Source organism: Oncorhynchus gorbuscha, unplaced genomic scaffold, assembly GCF_021184085.1.
Source record: "Oncorhynchus gorbuscha isolate QuinsamMale2020 ecotype Even-year unplaced genomic scaffold, OgorEven_v1.0 Un_scaffold_601, whole genome shotgun sequence".
In the NCBI taxonomy this organism is placed as follows: Eukaryota; Metazoa; Chordata; class Actinopteri; order Salmoniformes; family Salmonidae; genus Oncorhynchus; species Oncorhynchus gorbuscha.
This window is the reverse complement of record NW_025745438.1, coordinates 294,752-312,642: the sequence shown is the minus strand read 5'-3', so window position 1 is coordinate 312,642 and position 17,891 is coordinate 294,752. Positions and strand designations below refer to the sequence as shown.

Genomic DNA, 17,891 nt, shown 5'->3' with positions numbered 1-17,891 from the left:
ATACATGTTGTAGTGAAGAGTAATGATATATACACTGTATGTATGGTAACATACATGTTGTAGTGAAGAGTAATGATATATGTATGTATGGTAACACTGTATGTATGGTAACATACATGTTGTAGTGAAGAGTAATGATATATACACTGTATGTATGGTAGTGAAGAGTAATGATACATGTTGTAGTGAGGAAGAGTAATGATATATACACTGTATGTATGGTAACATACATGTTGTAAAGAGTAATGATACATGTTGTAGTGAAGAGTAATATATACACTGTATACGGTAACATACATGTTGTAGTGAAGAGTAATGATATATACACTGTATGTACGGTAACATACATGTTGTAGTGAAGAGTAATGATATATACACTGTATGTATGGTAACATACATGTTGTAGTGAAGAGTAATGATATATACACTGTATGTATGGTAACATACATGTTGTAGTGAAGAGTAATGATAGATACACTGTATGTATGGTAACATACATGTTGTAGTGAAGAGTAATGATATATACACTGTATGTACGGTAACATACATGTTGTAAGGACATAAAACCGATAGAGGGAACTGAATCGGTATGATCTGGAGGATGTTGAAGGATCTGGTCTCACTCTGACACATCCCACCCTAGATACAACTGGGACTGTGCAGCTGGTCTGTCTCCAAATTAACATGATATTGAGGATATTATATACATCACAATCTGTTCCTAATTACCTTACCTGTTTAAATAAATGTTCAAATAAAATATGGAAATATGTAAGGATATGACTGAAGCTGTGTTGCTCTGGCTCCGCCTGCTGGTCTGTCCCGGTAACAACATCCTGGTGCTGCCTGAGTGACTCTCACCAACTCCAGCATCAGTGATTTTGTTGCCGGGGGGAACCCCTCTCTCCTTGTTACCATGGTAGCAGCCAATCATGTGCTGAGGAGCTGATGATAGGTAGAGTTAAGATCAACAAAATCTCGCTGCCTGTGTAGTAGTCAGAAATAGCTACAGAGAAAAATGAGAAATCCACGTAGCTACTTGTGCAGTCATACCAGTGAATTACACCCGTACTTTATGCTATTGCGCGGTAAATGTTGTGAAGCATCATGTTTTCCTGTGGTACAATACATTCAATAACAATGATTGAATGGTTTATTGTGATACGATATTACTGCAGTCAGAGGATTACATATGGTTTAGTCTGGTCTAGTGACTGGGTGGCAGGTAGCCTAGCGGTTAAGAGCGTTGCGCCAGTAACTGAAAGGTTGCTGGTTTGAATCTCTGAGCAGACTAGGTGAAAAATCTGACGATGTGCCCTTGAGCAAGGTACTTAACCCTAAATGCTGCTGTAAGTCTCTCTGGATAACAGCGTCTGCTAAATGGCTATAATGTAACAATGTGATGAACTGTTCCTCCCTCTCCTCTTTACAGTGACCTGGCCTTAAGGAACTGCCTTCTGACCTCAGAGAGGACAGTAAAGATAGGAGACTATGGCCTCTCACACAGCAGATACAAGGTGAGTCTACAGTAATAAACCAGTCTTGGTGAATCTACAGTAATAAACCAGTCTTGGTGAATCTACAGTAATAAACCAGTCTTGGTGAATCTACAGTAATAAACCAGTCTTGATGAGTCTACAGTAATAAACCGGTTCTTGGTGAATCTACAGTAATAAACCAGTCTTGGTGAATCTACAGTAATAAACCAGTCTTGGTGAATCTACAGTAATAAACCAGTCTTGATGAGTCTACAGTAATAAACCAGTCTTGGTGAGTCTACAGTAATAAACCAGTCTTGTTGAATCTACAGTAATAAACCAGTCTTGGTGAGTCTACAGTAATAAACCAGTCTTGGTGAATCTACAGTAATTAACCAGTCTTGGTGAATCTACAGTAATTAACCAGTCTTGGTTAGTCTACAGTAATAAACCAGTCTTGGTGAATCTACAGTAATAAACCAGTCTTGGTGAGTCTACAGTAATAAACCAGTCTTGGTGAATCTACAGTAATTAACCAGTCTTGGTGAATCTACAGTAATTAACCAGTCTTGGTTAGTCTACAGTAATAAACCAGTCTTGGTGAATCTACAGTAATAAACCAGTCTTGGTTAGTCTACAGTAATAAACCAGTCTTGGTGAATCTACAGTAATTAACCAGTCTTGGTGAATCTACAGTAATTAACCAGTCTTGGTGAATCTACAGTAATTAACCAGTCTTGGTGAATCTACAGTAATTAACCAGTCTTGGTGAATCTACAGTAATTAACCAGTCTTGGTGAATCTACAGTAATTAACCAGTCTTGGTGAATCTACAGTAATTAACCAGTCTTGGTGAATCTACAGTAATTAACCAGTCTTGGTGAATCTACAGTAATTAACCAGTCTTGGTGAATCTACAGTAATTAACCAGTCTTGGTGAATCTACAGTAATTAACCAGTCTTGGTGAATCTACAGTAATTAACCAGTCTTGGTGAATCTACAGTAATTAACCAGTCTTGGTGAATCTACAGTAATTAACCAGTCTTGGTGAATCTACAGTAATAAACCAGTCTTGGTGAATCTACAGTAATAAACCAGTCTTGGTGAATCTACAGTAATAAACCAGTCTTGGTGAATCTACAGTAATTAACCAGTCTTGGTGAATCTACAGTAATTAACCAGTCTTGGTGAATCTACAGTAATTAACCAGTCTTGGTTATATTGTATGATGTATATTTCTACATACTGAATAGTGGGTGGGACAGAAGAATAGTTTCCATTGTAACAGACAGACAATAAAGTAGTATTTCCATCTAATGATTCTGCTCTATTCTACTCTGTAGGATGACTACTTTGTGACTCCAGACCAGATCTGGGTGCCGCTGCGTTGGATCGCCCCAGAGCTCATAGACGAGGTGCATGGTAACCTACTAGTGGTGGACCAGACTAAGGACAGCAACGTCTGGTGAGCAGGGGGAGGGGTCAGGGGTTCAAGGGTGTAGGAATGAATGGTGTCAGCACCATACACTATGGTTGACTCAGCCCCTATGGTGTTATTGTTAAGGTCAACGACACAGCTCTTCAACCACAGCTAGCCTGATCCCAGATTTGACTTATGGTGTTATTGATACAACTCTTCAACCACAGCTAGCCTGATCCCAGATTTGACTTATGGTGTTATTGATACAACTCTTCAACCACAGCTAGCCTGATCCCAGATTTGACTTATGGTGTTATTGATACAGCTCTTCAACCACAGCTAGCCTGGTCCCAGATTTGACTTATGGTGTTATTGATACAACTCTTCAACCACAGCTAGCCTGATCCCAGATTTGACTTATGGTGTTATTGATACAACTCTTCAACCAAACCTAGCCTGGTCCCAGATCAGTTTGTGCTCTTTCCAACTCGATAGCTCATTGTCAATCCAGATGTGACATGACAATGAGTGACGAGCAGTTGTCATGACAACACAAACACACTGAGACTAAATAAAGGCTAATTAAAGCCTGCTACAACTAATCGAACCTCTATTGAATAGAGCTCTGTGTTTTCCCTGCCTAAGAGAAACCCTGGGGTCTGGTGTCCAGAGTTTTTCCTAGTCAGGCCACATGGTCACCTATGAAGTTCCTCATTTGAAGACGTTACTTCCTGGGTTTGTCTCTGTTCTAGGTCTCTGGGAGTGACTATCTGAAGACTTCCTGGGTTTGTCTCTGTTCTAGGTCTCTGGGAGTGACTATCTGAAGACGTTATGGGTTTGTCTCTGTTCTAGGTCTCTGGGAGTGACTATCTGAAGACGTTATGGGTTTGTCTCTGTTCTAGGTCTCTGGGAGTGACTATCTGAAGACGTTATGGGTTTGTCTCTGTTCTAGGTCTCTGGGAGTGACTATCTGAAGACGTTATGGGTTTGTCTCTGTTCTAGGTCTCTGGGAGTGACTATCTGAAGACTTCCTGGGTTTGTCTCTGTTCTAGGTCTCTGGGAGTGACTATCTGAAGACGTTATGGGTTTGTCTCTGTTCTAGGTCTCTGGGAGTGACTATCTGAAGACTTCCTGGGTTTGTCTCTGTTCTAGGTCTCTGGGAGTGACTATCTGAAGACGTTACTTCATAGGTTTGTCTCTGTTCTAGGTCTCTGGGAGTGACTATCTGAAGACTTCCTGGGTTTGTCTCTGTTCTAGGTCTCTGGGAGTGACTATCTGAAGACGTTATGGTTTTTTTTCTCTGTTCTAGGTCTCTGGGAGTGACTATCTGAAGACGTTATGGGTTTGTCTCTGTTCTAGGTCTCTGGGAGTGACTATCTGAAGACGTTTCTTCCTGGGTTTGTCTCTGTTCTAGGTCTCTGGGAGTGACTATCTGAAGACGTTATGGGTTTGTCTCTGTTCTAGGTCTCTGGGAGTGACTATCTGAAGACGTTATGGGTTTGTCTCTGTTCTAGGTCTCTGGGAGTGACTATCTGAAGACTTCCTGGGTTTGTCTCTGTTCTAGGTCTCTGGGAGTGACTATCTGAAGACGTTATGGGTTTGTCTCTGTTCTAGGTCTCTGGGAGTGACTATCTGAAGACGTTATGGGTTTGTCTCTGTTCTAGGTCTCTGGGAGTGACTATCTGAAGACGTTATGGGTTTGTCTCTGTTCTAGGTCTCTGGGAGTGACTATCTGAAGACGTTATGGGTTTGTCTCTGTTCTAGGTCTCTGGGAGTGACTATCTGGGAGTTGTTTGAGTTGGGGAACCAGCCGTACAGACACTACACTGACAGACAGGTCCTGACTTACGCTGTGAAGGAACAGCAGCTCAAACTAACCAGGCCCCGGCTCAAAGTACCCCTGGCTGAGCGCTGGTGAGTACACACACACAGATACACACACACACACAAACACACACGCGCATGCACACATTCACACACAAATGCATAAATGCACTAATGCGCACACGGGCGACTACACAGGATACACAACAATCCTTTGGTCTGTAACCAATCATTAGTACTCCCTATCCTCATATCAACCAATCAATGCCTTTTATACTGGCGCACAAACCAACCATTAGTCTTCTTCTCCTGACATGGGTTGTAATCAATACCTTATTAAAATGGCTATGAGTCTCTCATTTGGTCAGCACCATATAATACATATTTCTGGCATCTCACACATACAGTACACAACACCTACAGTGGGGAGAACAAGTATTTGATACACTGCCGATTTTGCAGGTTTTCATACTTACAAAGCATGTAGAGGTCTGTAATTTTTTATCATAGGTACACTTCAACTGTGAGAGACGGAATCTAAAACAAAAATCCAGAAAATCATATTGTATGATTTTTAAGTCATTAATTTGCATTTTATTGCATGACATAAGTATTTGATACATCAGAAAAGCAGAACTTAATATTTGGTACAGAAAACTTTGTTTGCAATAACAGAGATCATACGTTTCCTGTAGTTCTTGACCAGGTTTGCACACACTGCAGCAGGGATTTTGGCCCACTCCTCCATACAGACCTTCTCCAGATCCTTCATGTTTCGGGACTGTCGCTGGGCAATACGGACTTTCAGCTCCCTCCAAAGATTTTCTATTGGGTTCAGGTCTGGAGACTGGCTATGCCACTCCAGGACCTTGAGATTCTTCTTACGGAGCCACTCCTTAGTTGCCCTGGCTGTGTGTTTCGGGTCGTTGTCATGCTGGAAGACCCAGCCACGACCCATCTTCAATGCTCTTACTGAGGCAAGGAGGTTGTTGGCCAAGATCTCGCGATACATGGCCCCATCCATCCTTCCCCCAATACGGTGCAGTAGTCTTGTCCCCTTTGCAGAAAAGCATCCCCAAATAATGATGTTTCCACCTCCATGCTTCATGGTTGGGATGGTGTTCTTGGGGTTGTACTCATCCTTCTTCTTCCTCCAAACACAGCGAGTGGAGTTTAGACCAAAAAGCCCTATTTTTGTCTCATCAGACCACATGACCTTCTCCCATTCCTCCTCTGGATCATCCAGATGGTCATTGGCAAACTTCAGACGGGCCTGGACATGCGCTGGCTTGAGCAGGGGGACCTTGCGTGCGCTGCAGGATTTTAATCCATGACGGCGTAGTGTGTTACTAATGGTTTTCTTTGAGACTGTGGTACCAGCTCTCTTCAGGTCATTGACCAGGTCCTGTCGTGTAGTTCTGGGCTTATCCCTCACCTTCCTCATGATCATTGATGCCCACGAGGTGAGATCTTGCATGGAGCCCCAGACTGAGGGTGATTGACCGTCATCTTGAATTTCTTCCATTTTCTAATAATTGTGCCAACAGTTGTTGTAACGAGTTCAAACAGGTGCAGTTAATACAGGTAATGAGTGGAGAACAGGAGGACTTAAAGAAAAATTAACAGGTCTGTGAGAGCCGGAATTCATACTGGTTGGTAGGTAATCAAATACTTATGTCATGCAATAAAATGCAAATGAATTACTTAAAAATCATACAATGTGACTTTCTGGATTTTTGTTTTAGATTCCGTCTCTCACAGTTGAAGTGTACCTATGATAAAAATTACAGACCTCTACATGCTTTGTAAGTAGGAAAACCTGCAAAATCATCAGTGTATCAAATACTTGTTCTCCCCACTGTATGTATTCATCCTTCTCTGGATGTCTGGCAAATAGTGTTCCTTTTATCAAGCATGTTACTCATTTAAAACCACCAGCGTATTTAACGTTGACACACACAGACACATACCTTCCTATATGCTGACCAATCTTTCCAATCACACTTTCTGTACCTGGCTTGTATATATTCTCGTCAGATTGTAAGACTGGCGGCCAGAAACAGCTGACGAAGGACTTCCTCATCATATTGCTGTTTTCTAAATCAATTCCATGGTAGCTGCCTCATTTCAGTGTGATACAGCAATTTTTCATAATAAATGGACTATTGATGAACCTCCAGAATTACAGAGTAACACTTCTCCCTCCCTCCCTCCCTCCCTCCCTCCCTCCCTCCCTCCCTCCCTCCCTCCCTCCCTCCCTCCCTCCCTCCCTCCCTCCCTCCCTCCCCCTCCCTCCCCCTCCCCCTCTGTCTGTCTGTCCCTCCCTCTGTCTGTCCCTCCCTCCCTCCCTCCCTCCGTCCGTCCGTCCGTCCCTCCGTCCCTCCGTCCGTCCGTCGTCTGTCTGTCTGTCTGTCTGTCTGTCTGTCGCTCCCTCCCCCTCTTTCTCTCTCTCCCCCTCTCTCTCTGTCGCTCCCTCCCACTCTCCCTCTCTCTCCCTCTGTCTGTTGCTCCCTCCCTCCGCTGTCGCTCCCTCTGTCTCTATCTGCCTCCCTCCCTTTGCCTGTTGCTCCCTTCCTCTGTCTGTCTCCCTCTGGCCCTCCCTTTCTCCCTCTTTCTCTCCCTCCTTCCCTCCTTCTCTGTCACTCCCCCCTCCTCCCTTCCTCCCTCCCTCCCACTCTCTCTCCCCACCTCCCTCCCTCTCTCTGTCCCCCCCCCAGGTATGAAGTGATGCAGTTCTGCTGGCTGCAGCCAGAGCAGAGACCCAACAGTGAGGAGGTACACCTCCTCCTCACCTACCTGTGTGCCAAGGGGGCCAGTGGAGTCCAGGAGGACTTTGAACAGCGCTGGAACTCCCTGAGACCCAACCTGACTGGCAGCACCACCCACAGCCACACCGCCCCAGCGCCTCCACCACTAGCCCAGACTACTGTCCCTGCCCCAGCCCGACCATCTATCTCTGGGGATGTGGAGTTGGAGCCGGCCTCCACCTCCCGCAACTCCTTCCCCCTCCTAGAACACTTCTCCCACGACAGCTTCCACTCAGACAGCGGTGACGACATCCTGACCGTGACAGAGACCAGCTATGGTGGGCTCAACTTCGAGTACAAGTGGGAGCAGGCGAGAGCCGAGCAGCCATACTGTTCCTCATCCACCAGCGGGCCTCTGGGCCAGGGCAACCCTCACTACCAGGACGTATACTACCCCGTCGGGAACACCGCCACCTCGGGCAGCTGTAAAGGGGACGGAGTGGATGGAGGGCTTGTTCTGGGGGTCTCCCCATCCTACTACGAGTCCGACCACTCCGGATCGGGGTCAGGGTCGGGGGTAGGGGTGGTGCCGGTGTTGAGCGCTCACAGCCCTTCGGTCGGCAGTGAGTACTACATCCGTATTGAGGAGCCGGTGGAGTGTAATATCAACCTGGATGATAGTGTGGTTGACTACAGCCCTGGGTTGGAGGCTGAGGATGGCAGCCTCTCCTCAGGGAGCAGAACCCCACAGCCCCAGTCCCAGTCCCAGCCCAGTGCCTACTGGTCAGCAGCAGCAGGCGACAGCAGTGGGGGTAAACACAGTACCCATGACTCTGACAATAGCCCGGCCTTGTCCCTGACCATGGAGCCTCTCCTGAGACAGACAGCCAGCACAGCCAGTCCCGTGGAGCTGGGGCGATCCCACCAGTACTTCTCACCCAATCAGAGACAGGCTTTCTACTGTGAACAGTCGCCCATTCGAGAGACGTGTTGCCAATCACCAGAGGACACGCCCATAATGTCCCAGCTGAACCTGCATCATCCAATGGGGAGGCTGGAAACCCCTCTGGGGGTGGGGTCCTCCCACTCCCGGTGCCTGAGTAGCCCTAGTCTGGGACACTGTGACCCCTACCTCGAGGCTAGCCAAGGCTTCACCACCACAGCCAGGAGGACGGTTAGTGAAGGCTACTATGACATGATGGGTCCCCTCAGAAAGACTCTATCAATGGCTAACCATATTAGCATCGACGTGGAGACAGGGGACGGGGGACTTTTGGTGGGGGGCAGGAGGAGAGGAGAAAGTGACACTGGGGACATCGACGATGGTGATCTCTTCTCTGAGAGAGAAGCCACCAACTGGACCTCCAACCACTCGGCCAATAACAACAGCATGACTTTTGACCTTAGGCAGACGGGCCAATCACAGGACAGCTATCTGGACCTCCATTACACCAACACCACGACACACTCCTCTACTGTAACAGGCTCGTGTAACAGTAGCAACATGTGCCAGCAGCACAGCTCCAGAGCCTTCAGCTATATGGAGGCCACAGGAAGAGAGAGCGCTGTCTGTTCTTCCTCTAGCAGATCCAGTGAGGGCAGTAGTGCTACTACATATAGTCACCTGTGTCACGGAGCTAGAGATAAACCTGTGTGTCTCTCAGACCACTCTACCCTAGATCATCTCAGAGGTGTTGCTGTTGACTCTCTCTCCAGCTCTTCTGTTGCTGTCAAGCGTGTTAACCTCAAAGGTGGTGTAAAGGACGGCGTCCCCACCACCAAAACTACAACTACGGTGTCTGTAGAGGGACACAGTAAAAACCCATCTCTGATTACAGGAGCGAGGCAATTCTCCCATCCCAAGATGATCCCAGAACCACGCTGTATCCAATCTCCGTCCACATACATGGAGCTTGACACTCGCACAGGCCTCAGCACTAAGGCAGTCCTGACAGAGAAGCAGGGGGGTAATGTCTGGGAGATACCTTCACATGGTAAAGACAGAGGTCCAGTGGAGGTGATGTCTGGTGGTGTGGGGGAGAGGAGGCTGGGGATGGGGTTGGCCCACCCTGTAGGGGTACTGCTGGAGCCGGTCGGGTCCTTGTTTGAGGCTAGCAGAGTGCTGGACAGTGGGCTGGAGATGGCCGGTCATTCCAGCATCAGCCTAGTGGACATCAGCAACTGTAGCTACGACGATGAGGACGATGACATAACAGATATCACTTCTGGAATTTTGGCCGACTACTCCCTGGACTATGCTGACGAGGTCGGAGACGATCTAAGCCCCGCCCACCACCCCCACGGACGCTCCCTGCAGAACCCGGTGGGAACCCCCGACTCCGTGGACACCCTGGACATGCTGTCGCTGTCATTGTCGGTTACCAACGCCAGCCCCTGTGAGGCCTTCAGCCTTGATGACGTCTTTCTCCATCCCTCCTCCTCCCTCTCCTCCTCTTTCACCTCCTCTTCTTTCACCTCCTCATCTCTCCTCCCCAAGTCCCTGGACAGTGGCTACGACACAGAGAACAATGAAAGCCCAGAGTTCATCCTAAAGGAGGGAGGTGGGAATGGGGACTTCCTATTGGACTGCGAAGGAAACCAGCAACAACACCCAGTCCTCGGTGGGAGCCACCTGGCCCGTGGTGGGGTTAGCCTGGGGCCGAGGTCGGACCAGATGGTCCTTCAGCAGGTGGACCTGGGTGATGGGGTTGGGGTCACTCTGTGTACCTCTTCCTCCTCTGGCTGCACTGAGCTGCAGCTAAAGGGACTAAGTGATAAGAATCTGTTCGTGGACTCTGCCTACTTCTCTGACTACGACGCAGAGAACGAGAGGAGTCCCCAGGATGAAGGGAGTAACTTCTTCTCCAGTCCAGGAGATAAGAAGGACTTTGTGGGGCACACAGCCTCGAAACAGAGGATACGGTTGGCGAGGAGAGATGAACTCCAACCACAGACAGAGAGAGAGGACGGTTACCGTGACCTGACAGACCTGACAGGAAACACAAACACAAACACAAATGGAGTAGTGGTGTTTGACACTACCACAGGTTCCTCTCCCTCCTCGGCCCCCGGCCCACGTCTCTCCATGCTGGCCCCCTTCCCCCCTCAGATGGGGGGCTGTCTGGCCAAAGAGTCCGCCCCTGACGATGCTGTAGGCCTGGAGTCTGAGCACAGCGGCGAGGAGCCGGCATCTGGGTGCAGCTCCACCATGGTGTCTGAGGGTTCCTCCACAGTGCAGGAGGCTTCAGCCAGACACCCTGACCAGGAGAACCATCACAGGGCCTCAGAGGATGACTACTCCCCCATCCAGTCCCTGGGCTCCGACTCTACCATAGACTACAGAGAGGAGGTGCTGAAAGAGGAGGAGGACGGTGAGGGAGAGCAGGGATCGACTGAGGAGGACATGCCAGAGTTTAATCAGGTCGACGAGGATGGAGAGAATGGAGAGAGAGGAGGAGAAGAGGAGGAGTATGAGGAGTTAGAGGAGGAGAACGAAGAGGAGGAGGAGAAGGCTGGCTACAGCAGACACCAGAACGGTCCTGTTGGCCTCCTCACCTCATCTCCATCGCTCCTCTCCTGCTCCCCCTCACTCCAGGAGCTGTGTCGGGAGGTGGAGAGGCGAGCTCCTCTAACCGAGGGGGAGGAGTCAGACGACAGTGAGTCAGAGGAGGAGCTGCGGAGCTACAACCTGCAGGAGGAGCTGAGCGAGGAGGACAGTGAGGGGGAGGTTGGTTATATATTGGTTATATTCACGTTCCCCATTTTCCTACATGATGTTATTATATCTTAAACCTGAGATCCGCACTAGGAGCAGCAGCGCCACATGTCACCTCAGGCGCATTTCTTATCATTTTAGCTCGTGGTAATGGCTGCTGCGAAATAAGTGGAATAGTATCAAATACATCAAACACATGATTCCATGTGTTTGATGCCATTCCATTTGCTCCGTTTCAGACATTACTATGAGCCTCCCCTCAGCAGCCTCCTGTGAAATGGAGGTGGCCGTTTCGCCACTGTAGATTGGAGCTTTAATCATGTAAAGCAGTGTTTCCCAAAAACCTGAGGAACATTATGTGTTTCTGGCCAAGTACTAACCCAGTTAATTCAGCTAATCAACTCATCCTGAATAGTGGAATCAGGTGTGTTAATGCTAGGGTTAAAAACTCCAATGTGCTCCATTTTGGGTTCCCAGGGCCAGGATTAAGACACACTGATGTGAAGTGTGTTGTGACTGACTCACTTGACTTGACTAGGTGATGGGGGTGCCGGTGGTGGTGAGCGATAGTAGTGGGGCCAGAAACCTCCGCAGCCTCCTCAAGATGCCTAAGCTCCTCACACAGTCCTTCTGTGACGAGCTGGACAGGAAGAAGAAAGCCGTGTCCTTCTTTGATGACGTCACCGTCTTCCTGTTCGACCAGGTCAGTCACTCTGCAAGCATAGTGACATCACTATGGTTAATTAATGGCAATACTTCATTCTGGATTTTAAAAAAGGCACCACGCATTATAGAGAATCCATAGTCTTTATAACCACTGCATAGATGCATCACAAATCATTTATAAGCAGTCACACAACATAAAAGTGGTGTTTAAAGTTGGGCCAGTTTAATTATTGTTTTCTGTACTGGTAGATGTATTTGAGACTTTCTGACTGATTTCTCTTTCACCTCCAGGAGAGCCCCACAGGAGAGCTGGCTGACTTCACGTTTCCCCCAGGAGCAGAGTCCAGCGGCCAGGCCTCAGGCGGGGAGAACCCCCAGCCGGACCTCCATCCCCACCCCACCATGGTTCACCACCACCAGCCCACCATGGGCCACCACCTCCACCCCCCGGGCAGAGCACCACACGCCTCAGAGGACTCTGATGGCAACATGTCAGAAGAAGGTAAGAATGAAAAATACTTTCAGTTACAAGAACAGTTAGAGACCAAGAGGATTAAGAATGGATCCCTGAGGGATACAAGAACAGTTAGAGACCAAGAGTGTTAAGAATGGATCCCTGAGGGATACAAGAACAGTAAGAGACCAAGAGTGAGACCAAGAGGATTAAGAATGGATCCCTGAGGGAACAGTTAGAGACCAAGAGTGTTACCCTGAGGGATACAAGAACAGACCAAGAGGATTAAGAATGGATCCCTACAAGAGGTTAGAGATACAATACAAGAACAGTTAGAGACCAAGAGGATTAAGAATGGATCCCTGAGGGATACAAGAACAGTTAGAGACCAAGAGGATTAAGAATGGATCCTGAGGGATACAAGAACAGTTAGAGACCAAGAGGATTAAGAATGGATCCCTGAGGGATACAAGAACAGTTAGAGACCAAGAGGATTAAGAATGGATCATACAAGAACAGTTAGAGACCAAGAGTGTTAAGAATGGATCCTGAGGGATACAAGAACAGTTAGAGACCAAGAGGATTAAGAATGGATCCCTGAGGGATACAAGAACAGTTAGAGACCAAGAGGATTAAGAATGGATCCCTGAGGGATACAAGAACCAAGAGGATTAAGAATGGATCCAATACAAGAACAGTCCAAGAGGTAAGAATGGATCCTGAGGGATACAAGAACAGTTAGAGACCAAGAGGATTAAGAATGGATCCTGAGGGATACAAGAACAGTAAGAGACCAAGAGTGTTAAGAATGGATCCTGAGGGATACAAGAACAGTTAGAGACCAAGAGGATTAAGAATGGATCCTGAGGGATACAAGAACAGTTAGAGACCAAGAGGATTAAGAATGGATCCTGAGGGATACAAGAACAGTTAGAGACCAAGAGTGTTAAGAATGGATCCTGAGGGATACAAGAACAGTTAGAGACCAAGAGGATTAAGAATGGATCCCTGAGGGATACAAGAACAGTTAGAGACCAAGAGGATTAAGAATGGATCCCTGAGGGATACAAGAACAGTTAGAGACCAAGAGGATTAAGAATGGATCCTGAGGGATACAAGAACAGTTAGAGACCAAGAGGATTAAGAATGGATCCTGAGGGATACAAGAACCAAGAGGATTAAGAATGGATCCTGAAGAGAACAGTTAAAGAATGGATCCCTGAGGGATACAAGAACAGTAAGAGACCAAGAATGGATCCCTGAGGGATACAAGAACAGTTAGAGACCAAGAGTGTTAATAATGGATCCTGAGGGATACAAGAACAGTAAGAGACCAAGAGGATTAAGAATGGATCCCTGAGGGAATCCACAAGCTACAGTCAGGTATACTGTATCAGTTCTAAACCCCTTTACTCTGTGTGTGTGTGTGTGTGTGTGTGTGTGTGTGTGTGTGTGTGTGTGTGTGTGTGTGTGTGTGTGTGTGTGTGTGTGTGTGTGTGTGTGTGTGTGTGTGTGTGTGTGTGTGTGTGTGTGTGTGTGTGTGTGTGTATATTCAGGTGGTGGGTTTGAGTGGGAGGATGACATCCCATTGATGACAAGCCCGTTGTCCAGCCCGTCTACAGCTGAGCCACCGGTCTCTGATCTCATCCCGGTCCCTGCAGCCAAGCCTCCCGAGGACAAGCCTCCCGAGGACAAGCCTCCCGAGGACAAGCCTCCCGAGGACAAGCCTCCCGAGGACAAGCCTCCCGAGGACAAGCCTCCCGAGGACAAGCCTCCCGAGGACAAGCCTCCCGAGGACAAGCCTCCCGAGGACAAGCCTCCCGAGGACAAGCCGGTAGCAGTAACAGCAGCATCACAGTTCTCCCGCTAGCGTGTCCCGCTCCCGCTTCTCCATCACACACGTCCCCAATCCAGACCTGAACTCTGGAGGTCAGTCCTGGTACTATAGTAGTCACAGTGTCCTCCCCCCTGGTACTGTAGTAGTCACTAGTGTCCTGTTGAACACTCCCCTGGTACTGTAGTACTGTAGTAGTGTCCTGTTGAACACTCACTAGTGTGTAGTAGTCACTGTGTCCTGTTGAACACTCCCCTGGTACTGTAGTACTGTAGTAGTCACTAGTGTCCTGTTGAACACTCCCCTGGTACTGTAGTACTGTAGTAGTCACTAGTGTCCTGTTGAACACTCCCCTGGTACTGTAGTAGTCACTGTGTCCTGTTGAACACTCCCATGGTACTGTAGTACAGTAGTCACTAGTGTCCTGTTGAACACTCCCCTGGTACTGTAGTAGTAGTCACTAGTGTCCTGTTGAACACTCCCTGGTACTGTAGTAGTCACTAGTGTCCTGTTGAACACTCCCCTGGTACTGTAGTACTGTAGTAGTCACTAGTGTCCTGTTGAACACTCCCCTGGTACTGTAGTACTGTAGTAGTCACTAGTGTCCTGTTGAACACTCCCCTGGTACTGTAGTACTGTAGTAGTCACTAGTGTCCTGTTGAACACTCCCCTGGTACTGTAGTACTGTAGTAGTCACTAGTGTCCTGTTGAACACTCCCTGGTACTGTAGTACTGTAGTAGTCACTAGTGTCCTGTTGAACACTCCCCTGGTACTATAGTAGTCACTAGTGTCCTGTTGAACACTCCTGTAGTAGTCACTGTGTCCTGTTGAACTGGTACTGTAGTAGTCACTAGTGTCCTGTTGAACACTCCCCTGGTACTGTAGTACTGTAGTAGTCACTAGTGTCCTGTTGAACACTCCCCTGGTACTGTAGTAGTCACTAGTGTCCTGTTGAACACTCCCCTGGTACTGTAGTAGTCACTAGTGTCCTGTTGAACACTCCCCTGGTACTGTAGTACTGTAGTAGTCACTAGTGTCCTGTTGAACACTCCCCTGGTACTGTAGTACTGTAGTAGTCACTAGTGTCCTGTTGAACACTCCCCTGGTACTGTAACACTCCCCTGTACTAGTAGTCACTAGTGTCCTGTTGAACACTCCCCTGGTACTGTAGTAGTCACTAGTGTCCTGTTGAACACTCCCCTGGTACTGTAGTACTGTAGTAGTCACTAGTGTCCTGTTGAACACTCCCCTGGTACTGTAGTACTGTAGTAGTCACTAGTGTCCTGTTGAACACTCCCCTGGTACTGTAGTACTGTAGTAGTCACTAGTGTCCTGTTGAACACTCCCCTGGTACTATAGTAGTCACTAGTGTCCTGTTGAACACTCCCCTGGTACTGTAGTAGTCACTAGTGTCCTGTTGAACACTCCCCTGGTACTGTAGTACTGTAGTAGTCACTAGTGTCCTGTTGAACACTCCCCTGGTACTGTAGTAGTCACTAGTGTCCTGTTGAACACTCCCCTGGTACTGTAGTAGTCACTAGTGTCCTGTTGAACACTCCCCTGGTACTGTAGTACTGTAGTAGTCACTAGTGTCCTGTTGAACACTCCCTGTAGTACTGTAGTAGTCACTAGTGTCCTGTTGAACACTCCCCTGGTACTGTAGTAGTCACTAGTGTCCTGTTGAACACTCCCCTGGTACTGTAGTAGTCACTAGTGTCCTGTTGAACACTCCCCTGGTACTGTAGTAGTCACTAGTGTCCTGTTGAACACTCCCCTGGTACTGTAGTAGTCACTAGTGTCCTGTGAACACTCCCCTGGTACTGTAGTAGTCACTAGTGTCCTGTTGAACACTCCCCTGGTACTGTAGTAGTCACTAGTGTCCTGTTGAACACTCCCCTGGTACTGTAGTAGTCACTAGTGTCCTGTTGAACACTCCCCTGGTACTGTAGTACTGTAGTAGTCACTAGTGTCCTGTTGAACACTCCCCTGGTACTGTAGTACTGTAGTAGTCACTAGTGTCCTGTTGAACACTCCCCTGGTACTGTAGTAGTCACTAGTGTCCTGTTGAACACTCCCCTGGTACTGTAGTAGTCACTAGTGTCCTGTTGAACACTCCCCTGGTACTGTAGTACTGTAGTAGTCACTAGTGTCCTGTTGAACACTCCCCTGGTACTGTAGTAGTCACTAGTGTCCTGTTGAACACTCCCCTGGTACTGTAGTAGTCACTAGTGTCCTGTTGAACACTCCCCTGGTACTGTAGTAGTCACTAGTGTCCTGTTGAACACTCCCCTGGTACTGTAGTAGTCACTAGTGTCCTGTTGAACACTCCCCTGGTACTGTAGTAGTCACTAGTGTCCTGTTGAACACTCCCCTGGTACTATAGTACTGTAGTAGTCACTAGCGTCCTGTTGAACACTCCCCTGGTACTGTAGTAGTCACTAGTGTCCTGGTGAACACTCCCCTGGTACTGTAGTAGTCACTAGTGTCCTGTTGAACACTCCCCTGGTACTGTAGTAGTCACTAGTGTCCTGGTGAACACTCCCCTGGTACTGTAGTAGTCACTAGTGTCCTGTTGAACACTCCCCTGGTACTGTAGTAGTCACTAATGTCCTGTTGAACACTCCCCTGGTACTGTAGTACTGTAGTAGTCACTAGTGTCCTGGTGAACACTCCCCTGGTACTGTAGTACAGCTAGCCTGGGTTCAGTACAGCTAGCCTGGGCTCAGTGTTGTGAACAGGACACTATGTTACCAGCTCAGAACAGCTAGCCTGGGCTCAGTGTTGTGAACAGGACACTATGTTACCAGCTCAGAACAGCTAGCCTGGGCTCAGTGTTGTGAACAGGACTCTATGTTACCAGCTCAGAACAGCTAGCCTGGGCTCAGTGTTGTGAACAGGACACTATGTTACCAGCTCAGAACAGCTAGCCTGGGCTCAGTACAGCTAGCCTGGGCTCAGTGTTGTGAACAGGACTCTAGCCTGGGCTCAGTGTTGTGAACAGGACTCTATGTTACCAGCTCAGAACAGCTAGCCTGGGCTCAGTACAGCTAGCCTGGGCTCAGTGTTGTGAATAGGACTCTATGTTACCAGCTCAGAACAGCTAGCCTGGGCTCAGTACAGCTAGCCTGGGCTCAGTGTTGTGAACAGGACACTATGTTACCAGGTCAGTACAGCTAGCCTGGGCTCAGTGTTGTGAACAGGACACTATGTTACCAGCTCAGAACAGCTAGCCTGGGCTCAGAACAGCTAGCCTGGGCTCCGTGTTGTGAACAGGACACTATGTTACCAGGTCAGTACAGCTAGCCTGGGCTCAGTGTTGTGAACAGGACACTATGTTACCAGGTCAGAACAGCTAGCCTGGGCTCAGTACAGCTAGCCTGGGCTCTGTGTTGTGAACAGGACACTATGTTACCAGGTCAGAACAGCTAGCCTGGGCTCAGTACAGCTAGCCTGGGCTCTGTGTTGTGAACAGGACACTATGTTACCAGGTCAGAACAGTTAGCCTGGGCTCAGTGTTGTGAACAGGACACTATGTTACCAGGTCAGAACAGCTAGCCTGGGCTCAGTACAGCTAGCCTGGGCTCAGTACAGCTAGCCTGGACTCAGTGTTGTGAACAGGACACTATGTTACCAGGTCAGTACAGCTAGCCTGGGCTCAGTACAGCTCAGGTCGACACGACAGTGTGAAAAGGGAAAACGTCAGCTAGCCTGGGCTCAGTACAGCTCAGGTCGACACGACAGTGTGAAAAGG

The 17,891-nt window shown here is 48.2% G+C and overlaps 1 protein-coding gene across 1 annotated transcript in view; it reads left to right on the top strand.

Annotated features, from left to right (window-relative positions):
- Nucleotides 1-17,891, top strand: part of LOC124019015 — a 94,245-nt gene that overhangs the window by 74,860 nt on the left and 1,494 nt on the right. The window contains exons 5-11 of the mRNA XM_046334358.1: nucleotides 1,431-1,517; nucleotides 2,823-2,944; nucleotides 4,664-4,813; nucleotides 7,441-11,197; nucleotides 11,724-11,888; nucleotides 12,143-12,353; nucleotides 13,862-14,234. Of these exons, the coding sequence (XP_046190314.1) occupies nucleotides 1,431-1,517; nucleotides 2,823-2,944; nucleotides 4,664-4,813; nucleotides 7,441-11,197; nucleotides 11,724-11,888; nucleotides 12,143-12,353; nucleotides 13,862-14,175 (4,806 nt within the window). The 3' untranslated portion in view covers nucleotides 14,176-14,234. The remainder of the gene's footprint in view (nucleotides 1-1,430; nucleotides 1,518-2,822; nucleotides 2,945-4,663; nucleotides 4,814-7,440; nucleotides 11,198-11,723; nucleotides 11,889-12,142; nucleotides 12,354-13,861; nucleotides 14,235-17,891) is intronic.